Source organism: Ceratotherium simum, chromosome 22, assembly GCF_057802395.1.
Source record: "Ceratotherium simum simum isolate JZ-2026a chromosome 22, ASM5780239v1, whole genome shotgun sequence".
Taxonomy (NCBI): Eukaryota; Metazoa; Chordata; class Mammalia; order Perissodactyla; family Rhinocerotidae; genus Ceratotherium; species Ceratotherium simum.
In genome coordinates this window covers 2,963,840-2,982,671 of record NC_141921.1, presented here as the reverse complement: position 1 = coordinate 2,982,671, position 18,832 = coordinate 2,963,840, and the positions used below count along the sequence as shown (strand labels likewise).

General features: G+C 40.2%; 1 protein-coding gene across 5 annotated transcripts in view; it reads left to right on the top strand.

Annotated features, from left to right (window-relative positions):
* PRKAA2 (protein kinase AMP-activated catalytic subunit alpha 2) overlaps positions 1 to 18,832 on the top strand; it is a 114,786-nt gene that overhangs the window by 14,528 nt on the left and 81,426 nt on the right. The window contains exon 1 of one of the 5 annotated variants that reach the window (XM_087445854.1): positions 9,003 to 9,185. The exons of 1 other annotated variant lie outside the window; for it this stretch is intronic. In XM_087445854.1, coding sequence (XP_087301980.1) covers positions 9,092 to 9,185 — 94 coding nt within the window. In that variant the 5' untranslated portion in view covers positions 9,003 to 9,091. Of the gene's footprint in view, positions 1 to 9,002; positions 9,186 to 9,660; positions 9,684 to 18,832 lie in introns of those variants that run through there. 3 more of the 5 variants (XM_087445852.1, XM_087445857.1, XM_087445858.1) reach the window with 3 other exon arrangements.

Genomic DNA, 18,832 nt, shown 5'->3' with positions numbered 1-18,832 from the left:
AACATCCGTGCCCATCTTCCTCTACTTTATATGGGACGCCACCACAGCATGGCTTGACAAGCGGTGCATAAGTGCGTGCCCAGGAACTGAACCTGCAAACCCTGGGCCGCAGAAGTGGAGCACACGCACTTAACCGCTGCGCCACTGGGCCGGCCCCAATCCCAGATATTTCAATGGTCCTTCCTTCACATAATCGTCAGGTCTCTGCTCAAATGCTACATTCTCAGAGAGACTTTCTCTGACAACCCATATAAAACGCCTATTCAACCCTCCCCCTCCCCCACTTTCATCTCTGTATCCATTTACTTTGCTTATTTTTCTTTATAGCACTTGTTACTAACATTACATTATATTATATATTTGTTTGATCGTTTATTGTCTGGCTCTTTCCCTAGAATGAGACAAAGACTCTCTCCTTGTCCTGACTCTTGTCAGGCTCCTCTGAGCTTAACTAGGCCCCAGTCTTGGGCATGTCCTCAAGAGCCGAGTTTTAGCAAGTATCCTACTAAGTCAGTTTAGCCAGAATAATCACCCTCAGTATCCTCATTTTCACCATCACCTTGGCCTGCCGTTAGCAAGGATCCTGTTAAATCAGTTTAGCAAAGAATTACCCTACCAGCTTAGTAATTTTCCACCCACGGACCCTCCTACCCTGCTCCTTGGCTGTAAGTCCCCACTTTTCTTTGCTGTATTTGGAGTTGAGTCCAATCTCTCTCCCCTACTGCAAAACCTCATTGCAGTAGTCTCTATACCTATAGCAATAGTCCTGAATAAAGTATGCCTTACTTTCTTTAAAACTGTCATGAATAATCTTTTATTTAACAAATGTTAACATTATGAGTGGTAAACAAGACAGATATGGCAGTCTTATATCCTCAGTGCCTAGAACAGTGTCTAGCATTCAGTCAGCATTCAATACATCTTTGTTCAATGAACGAACATATTTAGAATGAGGAATGGGATACTCAAAAGAATCTGGGAATCTTTCATTGATGGAATAGCTAGTTTTATACCACATTTAATACATTTCAATATTCTATTTTATTTATTTATTTATTTACTTTAAACTGAATTTTTATTTATTTTTTTTTTTGCTGAGGAATGTTCATCCTGAGCTAACATCTGTTGCCAATCTTCCTCTTTTTTTATGTGGGTCACTGCTACAGCATGGCCACTGGTGAGTGGTGTAGGTCCATGCCAGGGAACTGAACCCAGGCTGCCAAAGTGGAGTGTGCCAAACTTAACCTCTAGGCTGTGGGGCCAGCCCCAACATTTCAATATTTTAAAAATCAAGAGTAAAAAGTTTATTAATGAATACTTTAAAAAATTATGAACACATTTAATTCCATATAATCAGAACCTCAGAGTTAAGAGCCATTAAAATGTACCTAGTGCAAGCCCACATTCTAGTTAAGAAAAGAAATTGAATTCTCTGGCTATTTTTTTTTTTTTTTCTGAGGAAGATTTGCCCTGAGCTAACATCTGTCCCCAGTTTTCCTCTTTTGGCTTGAGGAAGATTCGCTCTGAGCTAATATCTGCGGCCAATCTTCCTCGATTTTGTATGCAAGTCGTTGCCAGAGCATGGCTGACAGTAGTGTAGGTCTGTGCCCGGGAAAAGGGCCCAGACCACTGAAGCGGAGTGTGCTGAACTTAACCACTAGCAAACTGGGCTGGCCCCTCTCTGGCTATTTTTTTAAGATCTTTATTCTTGGAGGGAGAATTGTTTTATTATTTATAGAGCATTTGGAAATTTTGAAATTACCTAATTGATCTTAAGTTTGCACTAATTAATCATATCAAAACTTTGTTTAATGTTAACAGGATTGAGCCAACAAGCCAAAGCATTAACATCCACTTGCGGTCACTAAAAGTGTATTAAAAAAGGCTTCAAATAATACATATACAGTATAGTTTTGCAAAGGGTTGTTTTAATTCCAAAGCACAGCCATAACAAAGATGATAATCAACTCAAGGTGACATTGGTATTTCCTTATTCAAACGTCACCAATTTAAAAGTATTCAGTATAGGGGGCCGGCCCTGTGGCTTAGCTGTTAAGTGTGCGCGCTCCACTACTGGCGGCCCGGGTTCGGATCCGGGCACGCAGCAACGCACCACTTGTCTGGCCATGCTGAGGTGGCATCCCACATACAGCAACTAGAGGGATGTGCAACTATGACGTACAACTATCTACTGGGACTTTGGGGAGAAAAAGGGAAAGAAAGGAGGAGGATTGGCAATAGATGTTAGCTAAGGGCCAGTCTTCCTCAGCAAAAAACATAAATAAATAAAAGAGGAGGATTGGCATGGATGTTAGCTCAGGGCTGATCTTCCTCACACACAAAAAATAAATAAATAAAAGTATTCTTATAGATAGGCACTGAATCCCTGCCAGCGGGGGGGAAAATTGATTTAACTGATCTAAAAGTGTGTTTGAGCTTTTTTCAGACAAGCTGTCAACACACACATGAAAGCAAGATTCTAAAGTTCTGTCAGATCCATAATGTTTATACAGCAAAGCAAACAACCTTTGTTATTCCAATTAATGCATCTGCTCATGGTGGAAATCTGATCCAAAATGTCTTATTTTTTCTCAGCTACACTGAAAATTACAACGTTGACTCATATTGAAGCAATTTAGAAATGTACTCAGCCACGAAATGGAAATGGATTCCATTAAGTTTAATATTTGTTGCTAGGGTAGCTGCTAAAAATAACATCTCAAAGTTGTATATTACATTTCCTTGAAAGGGTTTTAAGTATTGTCACACGTATTGCATCTACTTATCGTTTTGAAGGAGATTGGGTCAGGTAATATTATTCTCACAACCTTACAAACCAATAATAATAATGTCAAGAGGTAAAATGTGTGTAGGGAAAACAATGTACCAAGGTCAAACCGTTTGTTGAGATACTGCGGACTATAGCCTGCAGCACTTTATAGTAACCTCCTTATCTCTTTCCTTTGATAGTTGCATTCTAAAATGGGGAGTGGGATTTGGGAGCTGAATTTCCTAACAACCAAAAAGAACTTTAAATATAATCAGTTCAACACTACTAGTTTTACCAATGAGAAGTGAAATGATCTGTCTAAGGACACACTGCTAAGAGGCTAAACGGCCTGCCCAGTCGCACAAGCAGTTAAATGCGCGCGCTCTGCTGTGGTGGTGTCCTGGGGTCCGCCGGTTCGGATCCCAGGCGTGCACCGACGCACTGCTTGGCAAGTCATGCTGTGGCGGCGTCCCATATAAAGTGGAGGAAGATGGGCACGGATGTTAGCCCAGGGCCAGTCTTCCTCAGCAAAAAAAGAGGGATTGGCAGATGTTAGCACAGGGCTGATCTTCCTCACACACACACGAAAAAAAGAAGCTAAACAGGGATATGAACTTGGGATTTTTGTTTCTAAATACTGTGCTTTGTCTACCACACCATACTACCACTTCTTCTTCTTCTTTTTTTTTTTTGTGAGGAAGATCAACCCTGAGCTAACATCCATGCTAATCCTCCTCTTTTTGCTGAGGAAGACCAGCTCTGAGCTAACATCCACTGCCAATCCTCCTCCTTTTCTTCCCCAAAGTCCCAGTAGATAGTTGTATGTCATAGTTGCACATCCTTCTAGTTGCTGTATGTGGGACGCAGCCTCAGCATGGCCGGAGAAGCGGTGCGTCGGTGCGCGCCCGGGATCCGAACCCTGGGCGGCCAACAGTGGAGGGCGTGCACTTAACCGCTAAGCCACGGGGCTGGCTCCATACTACCACTTCTGATCAAGAATAATTACTGAGCTAAATCAACAGGGTTTAGGATATTCACCAGGTAAAATGACCCAGTTTTTCAACAAATAAATGACATTTTAAAAAAAGAGGGGGAGGAAAAATCATTATAGATTAAAGGAGACATAAGATCCATATCAACAAAATGCTAACTGTAGGCCTTTTTTTTAATCTTGATTAGAATAAACCAAACGTAAAATTACGTTCTTAGGACAATCAAGGGGAATTGAACACAGAGTGGGTATTCCATAACAGTAAGGAATTACTGTTAATTTTGTTAGATGTGATAGTGGTAGTATGGTTATGCTAGAAAGAAGTTCTTATCTGTTAGAGCTATATCCTGAAGTATTGACCAGTGAAATAACGTATCTGGTTATTTGCTTCAAAACACCCCAGGAAACAAACAAATTTTGATCAAAGATAGATTGGTAAATGTTAACAATGTCGATAATCATTAAGGGTGGGGATTATTAATACTACTTTACTTTGGTGTCTGAAATTTTTCATAATAAAAATTAAAAAAGAAGTAATTATTGAATTTGTACTACATATAAGATACTATCAACACATTTCATTAATCACTGAGTGTCCAATTTTCTTTTTATTTTAAACTGGAAAACAATACGAGGAACACTTGCTCATGAATATATAAGGTCCTATATGGTCTGGCTTATGCCTATCTCCAACCTCACTAGTGACTAGTACACTGAGATGGAAAATTATGCTCTGTATTTAATATCTGTACGCATAAAATGGAGCTGCTATTAATTTTGACTTCTTTTTTAAAGTGCTCCTCCCTGTATTCTTGCTTCTTGATTTTATAGTTTAGTAACCGTTTTCTTTATTTCAATTCAACAAATATTTTTGGAATGATGTACCAGGTTAGGTTAGGCCCTAGGAAGAGCAGATGGGGTATGTCATTTTCATATATATATGAAATATTCATTTATATATGAAATATTCATATATATAATAACAGAAATGATAGATGCTATAATAGCTATATGAAAAAAAGTGCTATGGGAACCCTAAAGAGAAACATGTAATCAAAACTTGATCAACCATGCTAGAGGAAGGAGAGAATTATCTTTCTATTCTTTCCATAAAAAATGTTACAAACTATGAAGAGGCAATCAAAGAATATGCAGCCAAAAAATGTAGAAAACAAGTATTAGCAAGGCATGCAGGATAGCTAATTTATAAAAATATGATTTTCTTCTAGATTTAGAGATCTTTGTGTTGTCAGCTTCAAAAAATGTGTAGATGTGTTTTTTCATTTCAAATAAATATACGCTTTCATACCCAATTTTGCATTTTTTTTCCTTAAAGAGGTCCCCCACATCACATAAACCTCAGGTGCCACACAAGCTGAATCCACTTGAGTGCCTATAATTTGCTAGGCAGTGTTCTGGGAGCTCAGGATACATTGGTGAACAAAATAGAGAAAACAATCCTCTCTCGTGAAGCTTATGTTCTAGTTCAGAGACAGACAAAACAAAAACATAATAAACGTCTAAATTAAATAGTATGTTAGAAGGTAAGTGCCGTGGAAAAATGTTGAGAAGGGTTGGAGGATGGAGAGTGCAGAGCAGGGAGTGTGGGTGAGATGAGAAAGCATTTGGCAAGATCCAACATCCATTTATCATAAAAGCTCTCAATAAAATGAGTATAGTAGTTTCCTTCTTCTATAGAACTACCTCAACATAATAAAGGCCATATATGACGAACCCACAGCCAACATCATATTCAACAGTGAAAAACTGAAAGCCATCCCTCTGAGAACAGGAACAAGACATGGGTGCCCACTTGCACCACTCTTATTCAACATAGTAATGGAAGTTTTAGCCAGAGCAATCAGGCAAGAAAAAGAAATAAAAGGGATCCAAATCAGAAAGCAAGAGGTAAAACTGTCGCTATTTGTGGATGACATGATTCTCTACATAGAAAACCCTAAAGAATCCACCAAAAACTATTAGAAATAGTCAATGAATACAGTAAAGTTGCAGGCTACAAAATCAACATACAAAAATCAGTTGCATTTCTATACACTAACAACCAACTAGCAGAAAGAGAAATCGAGAATACAGTCCCATTTACAATTGCAACCAAAAGAACAAAATGCCTAGGAAATTGCCATTTTCAATAAGCTGGTCAGAGAAGGTAAGCCTCAGCGAGAAGGTGACTGTGAGCAAAGACTTGAAGGAACTGGTTATTGATAATACCAACAGACTCTAGTATAGTATATGAGTTCAGTGGTACGCCATTATTCTCTTATTCAGGCCCCACTTTAGAATATTTGAAGTAAAATAACCCCAAAGACCCAACAGTAGGAGGGTAAAGCAGGAACAGTTGACCAGGGTTAAGAACTGAGTAGCTGCCTGGGGCACTCATCTTAGACATTGGTACTAAACAACACAGAGACACTGAAACATCACTGGAAAATAATACAATGGGGAACATTCTATCTACCAGAACATTTTGGGGGGTGAGACCCCCAAGGGGCATGACCCTTAAGGAGATTTGGTCTGATTAACTGTCAGGTTTGTACTGCAGGGTGGGGTGAGGCAAACATGGAACCACACCTGAAATGGTCAGGGCACTAGACGGCTGAGTGCTGCCACCAAGGGGTGCCCTTTCCCACCTTTCTCACCTACTTAGCATTCAATCTTCCCTCTAAATAAAAGAGGGGAAAACAGCTAAAAATATGAGTTTAAAGTATATATTGTTGGCCTGCTCTAGAAATAATAAAAATAGGAGACTGGGACTCTTAATTGTGAACATCTTAAACGTTCTTGGAGGGCCAGCCCCGTGGCTTAGCGGTTAAGTGCGTGCGCTCTGCTGCTGGCCGCCGGGGTTCGGATCCCGGGCGCGCACCGAGGCACCGCTTCTCCGGCCATGCTGAGGCTGCGTCCCACATACAGCAACTAGAAGGATGTGCAACTATGACATACAACTATCTACTGGGGCTTTGGGGAGAAAAAGGAGGAAGATTGGCAATAGATGTTAGCTCAGAGCTGGTCTTCCTCAGCAAAAAGAGGAGGATTAGCACGGATGTTAGCTCAGGGCTGATCTTCCTCTCACACACACACAAAAAATACACAGCAAAAAAAAAAAAAATCATTAAACATTCTTGGAGCACCACATGATCTTTATTTATAAGCAGCTGTGGCATAGTAGAAAGACAAAAGGACAGGTCAGAACTGGATATTGAGTTCTGACTCTGCCACTGAACTGATTAGCCTTGGCCAAATCAGACAGTGAAAAACTAAGTTTTATCATCTATAAAATGGGGATAATAGTTAAGTTTCTTTTACGACAATTAAATGAGATAATTGTGTTTAAATGAACTTTTTAATCAACAAAGTATCATACACCTGTTTGGCATAATAATAAAGCTACAGGGTAGTTTTATTTTATTTATTTATTTATTATAGTTGCTAGGTAAGGATCATAGTTATGAAGGATATAATCATTTAAGTTGTAGTTATCAACAAATAGTTAAGACAGTGCAGAAACCTTTAAAATCTCTATCGTCGGTCTTCACGCAGCTTCAAGAAACCAATCTAACAGACTTTTCAACATCTTTTAATGGGATGTTAGAACAAGAGACAGACATACATCTTGTATCTCAAAAGCAGAATATGTATTTTGCTTCCGTATTCACTTGAATGAATACTGAAGGAGTGACCCTTAACCAAATGAAGGAAGGGTCAGCATCAAAAATAACTGGCTATTTTCTCCAAATTGCCAGCTAGGTAGAGTGATTCTTAAATGATACTTCTTGTCAGCAAGAAAGATGATCCCAAGAATGAACAAAAATAGCCTCTGTTCAACAGCTGCGATATCTATAATTTATAAGGTGTGATCATCTCTCATTAGATCGTCACGGTGTCTAAACAAGAATGTATGTATATTTGCCATTTGTATATCTATCACTTCTCAGAAAACAAACTTCTGTTACATCTTATTCTTTCTGATCAATATATTTCTCTCTTTACACATAAACAGCGTGATAAGACACTTCTTGTTTGAGGAATGTGACCTTGAAACGTCATCGTCATGCACAACGTTAAAAATGTTCAACTAATCCTTAAACATTTATTCCAATCAGCAAATAATTTGCAAGCACTGAGAGACAGGCAACATTGAAGAACAGGACGACACGGAAGGAAGGGAGGGAGGGAGGCAAGGAGGAAGGGAAGAAGGAAGGAAGGTAGGAAGGAAGGAAGGAAGACATTCCTTCATTACTAAATTCCTGTCAGTATTCAATACACTACCTGGGTGTCGCGCCTTTGTTTCCTCTTACCATTTTGTCCCCCCACCTTCTATCTTTATCTTTCATTCATTTGTGCCCTTATAGCCCTTCCTCTTCACAATTCTCTTTGTCTCTTATGTATTTTACTTCCTATGCTCACTATATTCAATTTCCCTTTTCATTTCTTGCACTATTTTCCTCTGGTGCAGCCCCATCACAGGCTATTTCTACACTATATATTTATCTATGTATGTGCTAAATACCATCAAGCAAATATTGTGACTGATTTAATGAAGAACTTTGTGCAAATTAGTTAGAATGGAGAGCTCTGGAGGAGAGGGTCTCTTCCATCTCTAGGACAAAATAATTGAAAATGATGAAATACGTAGAGGAGGACAATTGAAGAGAGCACAGCATTGCGTTCCGTGTGTGCCACGACCTGTATCAAAAACTTCCAGGCCGTGACGTGAGGAACTTCCTCCTGGCTCTCCTCGGGCTGACCTTGGATCCCGGCCCCCGCCGCCTCCCATCCCTGAGCTCCCTCATGCTCACACTGCGGTTTTCACATCCCCTCGCTCCCCACACTGTGGGCCTGTTTCTCTGCTTCGAATTCGACTCCCATCTCTTTCCATTCGCTAAGATTCGCCCAAATCTCAGCCGCACACTTTCACTCTCTTCCGTTTTCCTCCTAACGGGCCCCCTAGAGCACCCTCTCGCCCTCGGCCCCTCCGCAGGTGAGGGCGCCGTCCCTTCACGGCTCCCCGCGCACCTGTCGGCCTCCCCCCACCCCCGCCCGCGCTCCGGCCCCTCCCTCCGCTCCGCGGCCGGGTCCGGCCCCCGGCCTCTGGCCGCGCCCCCTCGGTGGGTCTGCGCGCCCAGCCTCCGCCGTTTAGCGAGTCCCCCCACCCCCCCGCCGCGCCCCTCCCCCGCCGCGCCCCTCCGCCCCGGGCCCCCCCCCCCGGTCCCGCTGCACTGTGGGTAGGCGGCGGCGGCCGCGCTGAGGAGCCCGCGGCGGCGGCGGGGGAGCGGGCGGAGGAGCGGGCGGCGGCGAGGCCGCGCACGCCGAAGATGGCTGAGAAGCAGAAGCACGACGGGCGGGTGAAGATCGGCCACTACGTGCTGGGGGACACGCTGGGCGTCGGCACCTTCGGCAAAGTGAAGAGTTGAGTACGCCAGGCCGTCCGCTTCGCCGAGGCCGGGCCGGGCCGAGCCCCGGAGCCCGGGCGGGAGGGTGGCGGGCGACGGGCGGCGGGCGCGGGCCTGGTGGCAGGTGGAGCGGCCCGGCCGCGCGGAGCCGGGGCCCCGGGAGGGCGCGGGCGCGCCTGGCCCCGCAGTGGTGGCAGGTGCAGGGCAAGGGCCGGAGAGGAGGGCGAGGGCGAGGGCGGGGGCCGCAGTGCCGGGGTCCAGGGCCCGCGCCCAGCCGCACGTCCGGTGGTCGGGAGCGAGGCGCTTCCCCTGCGCGGACGTCAGTACCTTCTGTAGACCCGGGAGCGCGGACTCGGCGGTGGCGTGCCTTCCAGCTGCGGCATGGGCCGGACGGGGGGCTCCTCCACGGTCCTGATGGTTGAGTTTCCATTCTGCCAGGTGTCCCGTTAGGTGCTTTCCTTGTGATCTGTAATTCTCACAGCAGCTGGGGGCAGGTGTTCTTCTCACGTTGAAGGTGAGAAAACGGGGACCCCTAGAGGCTGAGGAACGTGCTCAAGGTCACACAGAAATTGGCAGAACCAGGATGAAGAGTAAAATGTCTTCCGATTCTGGGCAGGCTGGGAGGTCCCTGCCCTCCCGATTCTTGCATGCTCCCGGGCTCTGGGTTGGTGGGGCTGGCTGTCTAGGGGGTGCTCCAGGGGCGAGAGGTGGGTCGGTCTTTCTGCTGGGCATGTGAAGGGCTGGCATGCAGCTGGATTTGTCAGGGGTTGATTAGAGCTGGGAGTTCGGAAGGTTGTTTGGCATGTGTAAAATGGTTCTAGGAAGGCTTCAGGAGTGGGGCAGAGAAAAAAGCCCCCTTGGTGTTGACCTTGGAGGATGTGGGGCTGAGGAGGCCAGAACTGCTAAGGCATATTCCGCTGAGGTCTGTTTTCTTGGTGATAGGATCCCATTTTGGGTGTAGAAAAACAGGCTGCTTTTGAAATGTTTTACTTCTTAGTAGTTAAGTATTGAACTTTCCTTTTCTGTTGTTAATAAGTCACATGGGATTGAATTGTTTTGTCCTCTTTCCAGAACTAGAGCCAGCTTATTAAGTATACTTTCCCTTTGATTGTTGCACATCCAGGATTATAAGTAAAATGTTGAATTTTTTTTTTCTTTTTGCTGTAGAAGTTCAGTAGGCAGTTTGGAGATTTTATTCTGAGGCCTTTATTTGGTTTAAAATTCATATTTTAATCTTAAATCAAGGCTGTTAAATAGGTAGAAGAAACTCATTGTTTGCATCAGCTCTTATTTACTTCCACATATCTGATACCGTTTTGTTTAGAAAATGCTTATTGTACACCTATGATGTGCTGGCCACGGTTCTGGGCGGTGAGGATACAGCAAGAAACAAAACCAGATTAAAATCCCTCCTTTTGTGGAGCTTATATTCTAGTAGGGGAAGACGAACGATAATCATAATATGTATGTAAACTATATAGCATGTCTAGTGCTGTTGAGAAAAATGAATCAGGGAAGGGAGCATAGGGAGTTTTGTGAGGTTGACAATTTTCAATAAAGTTGTCAGGCAAGGCCTCACAGATAAGGTACTGTTTGTGTAAAGACCTAAAAAGGTTGTAAAATTCTTTGAAGTCCTATGAGGCTATGAAGTCCTGGATTATTTTTGAAAGACCTCGTAAATAAAGTGCATAGTTCAGAGAATATATTTAGCTTGAATATAGGAAGATCCAGGGATTGGATTAATGCTTGTAACGTTACTCGTCATTAAGTATCATTACTGAGGACTAATGTGTTTGGACATTATTCACTTCCTGAAGCAAACAGTGCCTTGGCCATCTGGACATGTACACTCTTAAAGTTATATAACTTACCCTATGTCCTTTCAAAACATTTTTGTTTATCTTTTTAAATTCTTCAGCTGTAATCTGAATGTAGACTAGAACACCCATCAACTCAATTGGCCCCTTGTCAGAGGACAGCTTGAATCTCTTTTGTATACTCTTGAGCTGCTTCTAGGCACTGGCTTCTTCAAATATAGGCCAACAGAATATACTTTGATTGATGAGAAATCCTTTTCCTGGAGGACCCCTGTCCAATGAGCAGCCAGTTGGAGGGCTGTTCTGAAGGCTAGGTTACAGCCTTTGTAAAGTTAGACTGTGGTTTCCCATCCAAGATTAGAGTTGTTCAATAAAAATTATGGAAGTTGCTACAATCTAAAGTTACTCATTTAATTCGTCGAGGGACAAGAAACAAAAGTACGTACATTTTTAAAAACAGCTTTATTGAGGTATATTTTATGTATAAAATTCACTCATTCCAGGTGAACAATTCAATGATTTTTAGTAACTTTACCAAATGGTGCAACCATCATGATAGATCAATTTTAGAATGTTTTCATCACCACAATAGGATCCCTCATGCCTGGTTACGGTTAATCCTTGTTCCTGCCCTCAGCCCCAGGAAACCACTAATCTATTTTCTGTCTGTATAAATTTGCTTTCTCTGGCCACTTCTTGTAAATGGGGACACTCAGTGTGGAGTCTCTCATGTCTGACTAATTTAACAATGTTTTTGAGGTTCATGCGTGACATAGAGTGTGTCACTAGTTTGTTCCTTTTTGTTGCTGAGTAATAATCTATTGTGTGGATATGCCACATTGTGTCTGTACATTCACCATTTGATGGACATTGTTTTCAGATTGGGGCGGTTACAAATGATGCCGTCACAAACATTCACATGCAAGTCTTTGTGTGGACATATGTTTTTATATATCTTAGATACCTTATATATCTTAGATACCTTGGAGTAGAATTGCTGGGTCATATTGTAGTTTTATGTTTAGCTTTTAGAGAAACTACAAACTGTTTTCCAAAGTGGTTGTACCATTTTACAGGCCTACCAACAATGTATGAGGGTTCTTGATTCGCCATATCCTCACTAACCTTTGTTATTGTCTGTCTAATAGCCATTCTAATGAGTGTGAAATGGCATCTCATTGTGGCTTTAATTTGCATTTCCCTAATGACTAGTGATGTTGAACATCTTTTCGTGTACTTATTAGCCATTTATATATCTTCTTGGGTGAGATGTCTGTTCATATCTTTGGCTCAGGTTTTTTTTTTTTGGTGAGGAAGGTTGGCCCTGAGCTAACATCTGTTGCCAATCTTCCTCTTTTTGCTTGAGGAAAATTAGCCCTGAGTTAACATCTGTGCCAGTCTTCCTCTATTTTGTATGTGGGATGCCACCACACCATGGCTTGATAAGCGGTGCGTAGGTTGGTGCCTGGGATCCAAATCCTTGAACCCCAGGCTGCCGAAGCGAAGCACACAAACTTAACCACTACGCCATGGGCTGGCCCCTCTTTTGCTCTTTTTTTGGGGGGTGTGGGGGAGGCAGATTAGCCCTGAGCTGACATCCATTGCCAGTCTTCCTCTTTTTTTTGCCAAGGAAGATCGGCCCTGGGCCAACATCCGTGCCCATCTTCCTCCACTTTATATGTGGGATGCCTGGCACACTGTGGCTTGACAAGTGGTGTGTGTTGGTCCGCACCCGGGATCCGAACCTGCGAACCCCAGGCCACCGAAGTGGAGCGTGTGAACCTAACCACTATGCCACCAGGCCGGCCCCTGCTCATTTTTTGATTGGGTTGTTTGCCATCTCATAAATTGAGTTACAAGAATTCTTTATAACTTCCGGATATAAGTCTCTTATTGGATATATTTTACAAATATTTTCTCCCAGTCTGTTTTTTGACTTTTCATTTTCTTTTTTTTTGTTGTTGAGGAAGATTCACCCTGAGCTAACATCCATGCCAATCTTCCTCTATTTTTTAGTATGTGGTTGCCAGCACAACATGGCTGCTAACAGAGCGGTGTAAGTCCGTGCCCGGGAACTGAACACAGGCTGCTGAAACGGAGCACACCAAACTTAACCACTAGGCCACTGGGACTGGCCCTGACTTTTCATTTTCTTAATGGTATCTTTTGAAGTAAAAAAGTTTTGAATCTTCATGAGGTCTGGTTTATTGATTTTTTTCCTTTTATGGACCATGCTTTTGGTGTTATGTCTAAGAAATCTTTGCTTTAGGTCTCAAGGATTTTTCTCTTATGTTGTCTTCTAAATGTTTTGTTGTTTTAGCTCTTATATTTAAGTCTATGACTTATTTTGAGTTAGTGTCTGAGTATGGTATAAAGATGAGGTTCTAAGGTCAGTTTTTTGAATATGAGTATCCAATTATCCCAGAACCTTTTGTTGAAAACACACACGTTTTTAATTGTTATAGATTTAGACTTTGTAACATTAGTATCTGCTAAAAAACTTAATAGTAGATAAGTTAGTTTTATATGGCTGTAAAAACATGGAAATGGAAGAGTGAGTTTCATTTTATGTGCCTTCTCTCTTAACGGTTATGCTGATTATAGATTTTGAAAATTTAACTTCAATTATTGATGTATCAGTATGGACCCAAGTTAGGTACAATAATCAAAAATTGAAAATGGCATAGTTTTCATTTAATAGCATTGGTTTCAAGTTATTTTTAAAAAGTATATGGAAATCCTCTATTTGTTGATAAATAATTAAAACCTTATTTATAATATTCTAAATTGAATTTTCTCCTTCATTATTCTATTTTACTGTTAGATTACTAGGGGAGTGCTTATGGAAACAGATTATGCTGGCTGGCAGAGTTTGAAAATAATGCTTTTTATTTACTTAAATTTTTTCTCTATATTGATTGTTTTGGTTCTTCCTCCTTCTAGGGTAGGGTAGAACAGCTGTTTAAGAGCTCTTGTAATTAGACTTGTTATCTAAATATTAAAGGTGATAGAAATTCTAGAAGAATAGGTCTGTTGTTTGTGTTATACAAAGACTGGTTGAAGAAATAAATATATATTTATAATAGAATGCTAATTATTTACTTAAAAAGAAGCCTGCATTTTCAAGGTGAACACTGATAGGTTTGGTTTATGAAATAGTTACTCTTCATTGGAATTGTACCCCAAGGAATATTTTGTGATCACATTCTTCCTAATCAGCAAATTCTCATCGAGGAATTACCTTCTCTCTTTTTCGGATAGTTACGTGAATGGCCCACAGAATTGGCTGTCAAGAAATTCAGTAAATATTTTACTAATTCTCCCCTTTTTTGAGATAACAAGAAAGAAAAGCTGTTAAAACTTTGATTAAAATTTTTAAACAAGCAATGTTACCATTTTGAAATGTAAATTCCAAGTCCTAAATGATAAATTCAGTTTCAGACAACTGCCTGGTCAGTTGGTGGCTCTGAGAATTGTGCCTCTGCTATTTTGGGCTCTTTCTGGGACTGTTTTTGACTCCCATGTGTAGTGTCAAGGCCCTGAACAGGACATTTAACCTCTCTAGGCCTTGTTTACTTCTCCTAAAGGATGACACCAGAACACCTAATCTCTCAGGTCTTTTACAACTTTATCATTAAACTGATTTTTTAAAGATTTAATTCCAAAATATGGATGTGTTTAACTGTTCCTCTGGCTTAATGGAAATTTGAATTACTGAAGAACAGAGCTGAAATGTAGATGTCATGTAGAACAAAAGAAAAGGGAAGCACATTTGTAACACTTGAGTGATAAAAGCTACAGTTTGGTTCAGTTTTTACTATATTCTAAGTACTATATATGCACTTGATTTTATTTATTTCCCAGAGCAATCCTCTGAGTTTGGTATTATCTCCATTTTACAAATGGAGAAATTGAGAATCAGATAGTTTTTTTTTTTGGTAAGGAAGATTCGCCCTGAGCTAACATCCGTTTAGCAATCTTCCTCTTTTTTTTTTTTTGAGGAAGAGTAGCCCTGAGCTAACATCCGTGCCAGTCTTCCTCTGTTTTGTATGTGGGATGCCTCCACAGCATCGCTGATGAGTGGAGCAGGTCCACACCTGAGATTGGCACCCATGAACCCAGGCTGCCAAAGCGGAGTGCGCCGAACTTGAATCACTCGGCCACGGGGTCACCCTGAGAATAAGATGCTTTTTAAGTAACTTGCCCAAGGTCACAGTGGTAGTAAGTGGCAGAATTGGCAGTCAGATTCAGGGTTCTCTGACTCCGAAGTCCATGCTATATGGAATGTAAAGTCAAAATGCATAGTATATTGTCTTATGAGTTTCAAATCTACAAGGATATAATTTTACATATCCGTAGCTATTTATCAAGGATTGAGGAAATAAGATTTAAATGTCTTTATTGTAGTCCACATTTAGAGAGAATAAAAGTTTTTTTGAAATTCCATATGTATGGTTAAAATTTATATTTTCATATTCCAGACTTTTACTCATATGCTCAATCCATTCCATTTCTTATATGATGAATGTGCTGAATTCTGACAGTTTTAACCCAAATTTCTTAGAAATACCAGATAATTCAGTTTTTTTCTTGCTATGAAAGTAACCTTGACTAGAGATTACCAGCAGCCTTTAGTAATCAAACTAAAGAGAACTTGTAAAAATGATTTGATGGCCTAGAAGAAGCATTGGTTTTGGAAGGCATTAGCTCTGCATTTTAATCCATTCCACTGCCAGTTATATTGCTTTGGGAAAACCATTAAACTTCTCTGAGCCTCGGTTGCCTCCTTTGTAAAATGGTGATAACAACTCTTGACCTACCTACCTTCTAGACTTACCTATCTTCTAGAATTTTTAGGAGGATTAAATGAGTCAAAGTAGATAAAATGGCTTTAAAAAAGATAAATTGCTATACAAATTGATGGCACTGTTGTTGAGATGACTAGATGCATGATCTTTGTGAGTAAATTGCGCACAATGTGTGAGGTGTTAGTAAGTGTTTGCTGTGTGTAGAAATGCCTTCAATTCTGATAGTGATATTGAGACATAGCTGTAATAATCTGCCCCTATTTTTTGGTTGCCTGCATTGAAGAAAGTCCTTTTTTTTTTTTTTGAGGAAGATTGGCCCTGCGCTGACATCTGTTGCCAATCTTCCTCTTTTTCTTTTTTTTCCTCCCCAAAGCTCCAGTACATAGTTGTATATCCTAGTTGTAGGTCCATCTACTTCTTCTGTGTGGGACACTGCCTCAGCATGGCTTGATCAGCAGTGAGTAGGTCCACGCCCAGGAACCGAACTGGCGAACCGCGGGCTGCCAAAGCGGAACATGCGAACTTAACCGCTACGCTACCGGGCAGGCCCGAAGACAGGTCTTAATGACTAATTTATTTGTGCTATATTATACCTAATTATTAACATTTATATTAAAATGCATATCCTTTTTGGCTAAGTCATGTAATTTGTTTTTTCACAAATATGGAAAATGAATAAAATAAGAATGAAATGGAAATAATAGTGAATGTTCATATAAGTTATTAGCTGAACTGACTTTACTTTTGAAATCATGCAAATTCTAAACAAGTGTTAAACAATAGTTCCAAGTAATGAATCTATGTTTCTTCTCAAAAACCAGAAGATTAGTGTTTGAATCAAAATCAGTTCAGTCATCTCTCTCAAACAATTAGGTAAATGATGTGCTATTTAGATTTTTTTGCTGACTTATGTGTCATTTATGATTTCGACATGGGTAATTTTGTTCTGAATTTCTGAATGGATTTTGTTCATTTTGTATAATCAGTTGATTGACTCTCAAAAGATATTTTCCTATAGGAAACAGGGTTATAAATGGTGGATAGGTTCAAGGTAAATCCACAAAGGCAATGTGGTATATAGTATAGAGGACATTGGATTTGGAAGACCTGGTGTGGAACTTTTGCTGTGGTGTAAGCCGGCTGTGTGGCCTTAAACCAAAGTCACTTGATCTATAAAAAAGAGGATAATACCATATGTTCTCTTACACTGTTATGAGAAGTACATGAGAAAATTTAGGTGAAAAGATACTTGAAATTACTTAACTCTCAGGTACTTTTATGTACTTAGGTCCTATTATGCACTTAAACCCATAATTAGCTGAACTCTGAGAATAATCTGTGATCTGGTTCTGAGATCAGAAATTTATTTGGTGAGGAGGAGGAAGAATTTGCTATCTCCTGTTTTGTTTTTCCCATGTCTTCTTTCATATTTCATTTGAATATGTTCAGAAAACTAATTCTCTACATGCTGCTTGCTTAATACCTTCTCGTATATACCACTCCTAATGCATATACACAAACACTGTCACATACACATACTCTAGATCCTGTGGTAGCAATCACAGAACTCTTGGAGGAAGGAGGCAAAAATTGGGACTGGGAGGAGAGTGTGAGCAGCAGCTGGCGGTTTTTATGTATGGGTTATTTTTAAGGCCATGTCTACTTAAAGTAGAACCAAAATAATACAGTTCATTTTTTTTTTTCTGGTGAAGAAGATTCACTCTGAGCTAACATCTGTGCCAGTCTTCCTCTATTTTGTATGTAGGTTGCCCCCACAGCATGGCTGACAAGTGGTGTGGGTCCATGCCTGGGATCTGAACCTGCAAACCCAGGCTGCCGGTGCGGAGCATGCCAAACTTAACTACTGTGTTATGGGGCTGGCCCCTCATTTTTTTAAACTACAGAAAATGCAAACTGAGCTAAAAATGCCTTTATACAAACTTTCTCCTTATATATCTGTGTAAATTAGAAAGGATGTTTGTGGTTTGATCATATACTGAGGTAATTACGTCTGTTCTATAGACAGTCTTCTTTTTCCATGCTGACATACGATTAAGCACTGCTTAATCTAGTTTTTGGTAAAAACATGCCAAAATCACTTATCTTGTGGCCCATGTTAGCTTTCCTCAAAGCATTTGGTACTGCCTTGTAACGATGATACTGCCCCATTTATTCTTTTGAGATTCGTGTGGTTTCCTTGATGATGGGGAAAATATTCTGTAGAGAAAGTAGTTAAGTTTTTGAAGCCAAGCAGATAATTCAGTTTGATCTAGCAGAAGATCTAATCTTGAATCCTTTAAGTGGGTGGCCCAAGACCTCTAAAATTTTGAATGTGTTATAAAAATGAGAGCAAATCTCCCTGGTATATTTATTAGATGCAAATATAAGAGAAAGCACCTTGATTCAGGTTGAATAGACTTTTATCTATTATTTAAACTATTGAAATGCATATGCAAAGCAATGTGTTTATTTTGAAATGTGGTGAACCATTTTATTTTTAGTATGGTGTTATTAAGGAAAGAATTTCAGGCAGCTCTTATCTCTGCTAATAATAGAAAGCTTATTCACCCCTTCAAGGAAACAGTATTCTTGCTTAAGTGGTGTCTTATGTTTAACAATGTTTGCCTCTGATAAATTTTACTGTATTTCTTTTGGTGGTGACTTTGTTTTTAAAGTGTTAATTCTTTTTTTTTATTTGCCCTTAGATTTTTTAAATATCCTTTTATATGATTAAAGATAATTATCAAATCTTGCTATAATTTGTCTCATTCTGAATGCTAATGTATCAATTTATTAAAATAAGTTTTTTCAGAATCTTTTCTTTATATTTTCTTATACATGTTATGTACTATTAAAACCACAATGAGCAATATGTTCTCATTTAACATCTCTCAATTTCTAAATTACAAAGTAATTCTAAGGTAGTTATCTAGCTATCATAATTGAAAATAATGAGATTAAAAATTTTAAATACACTATAAATTTTTTTTCTAAATTCTTACTTTACTTGATAAATACCATAAGTATTAGTTAATTTA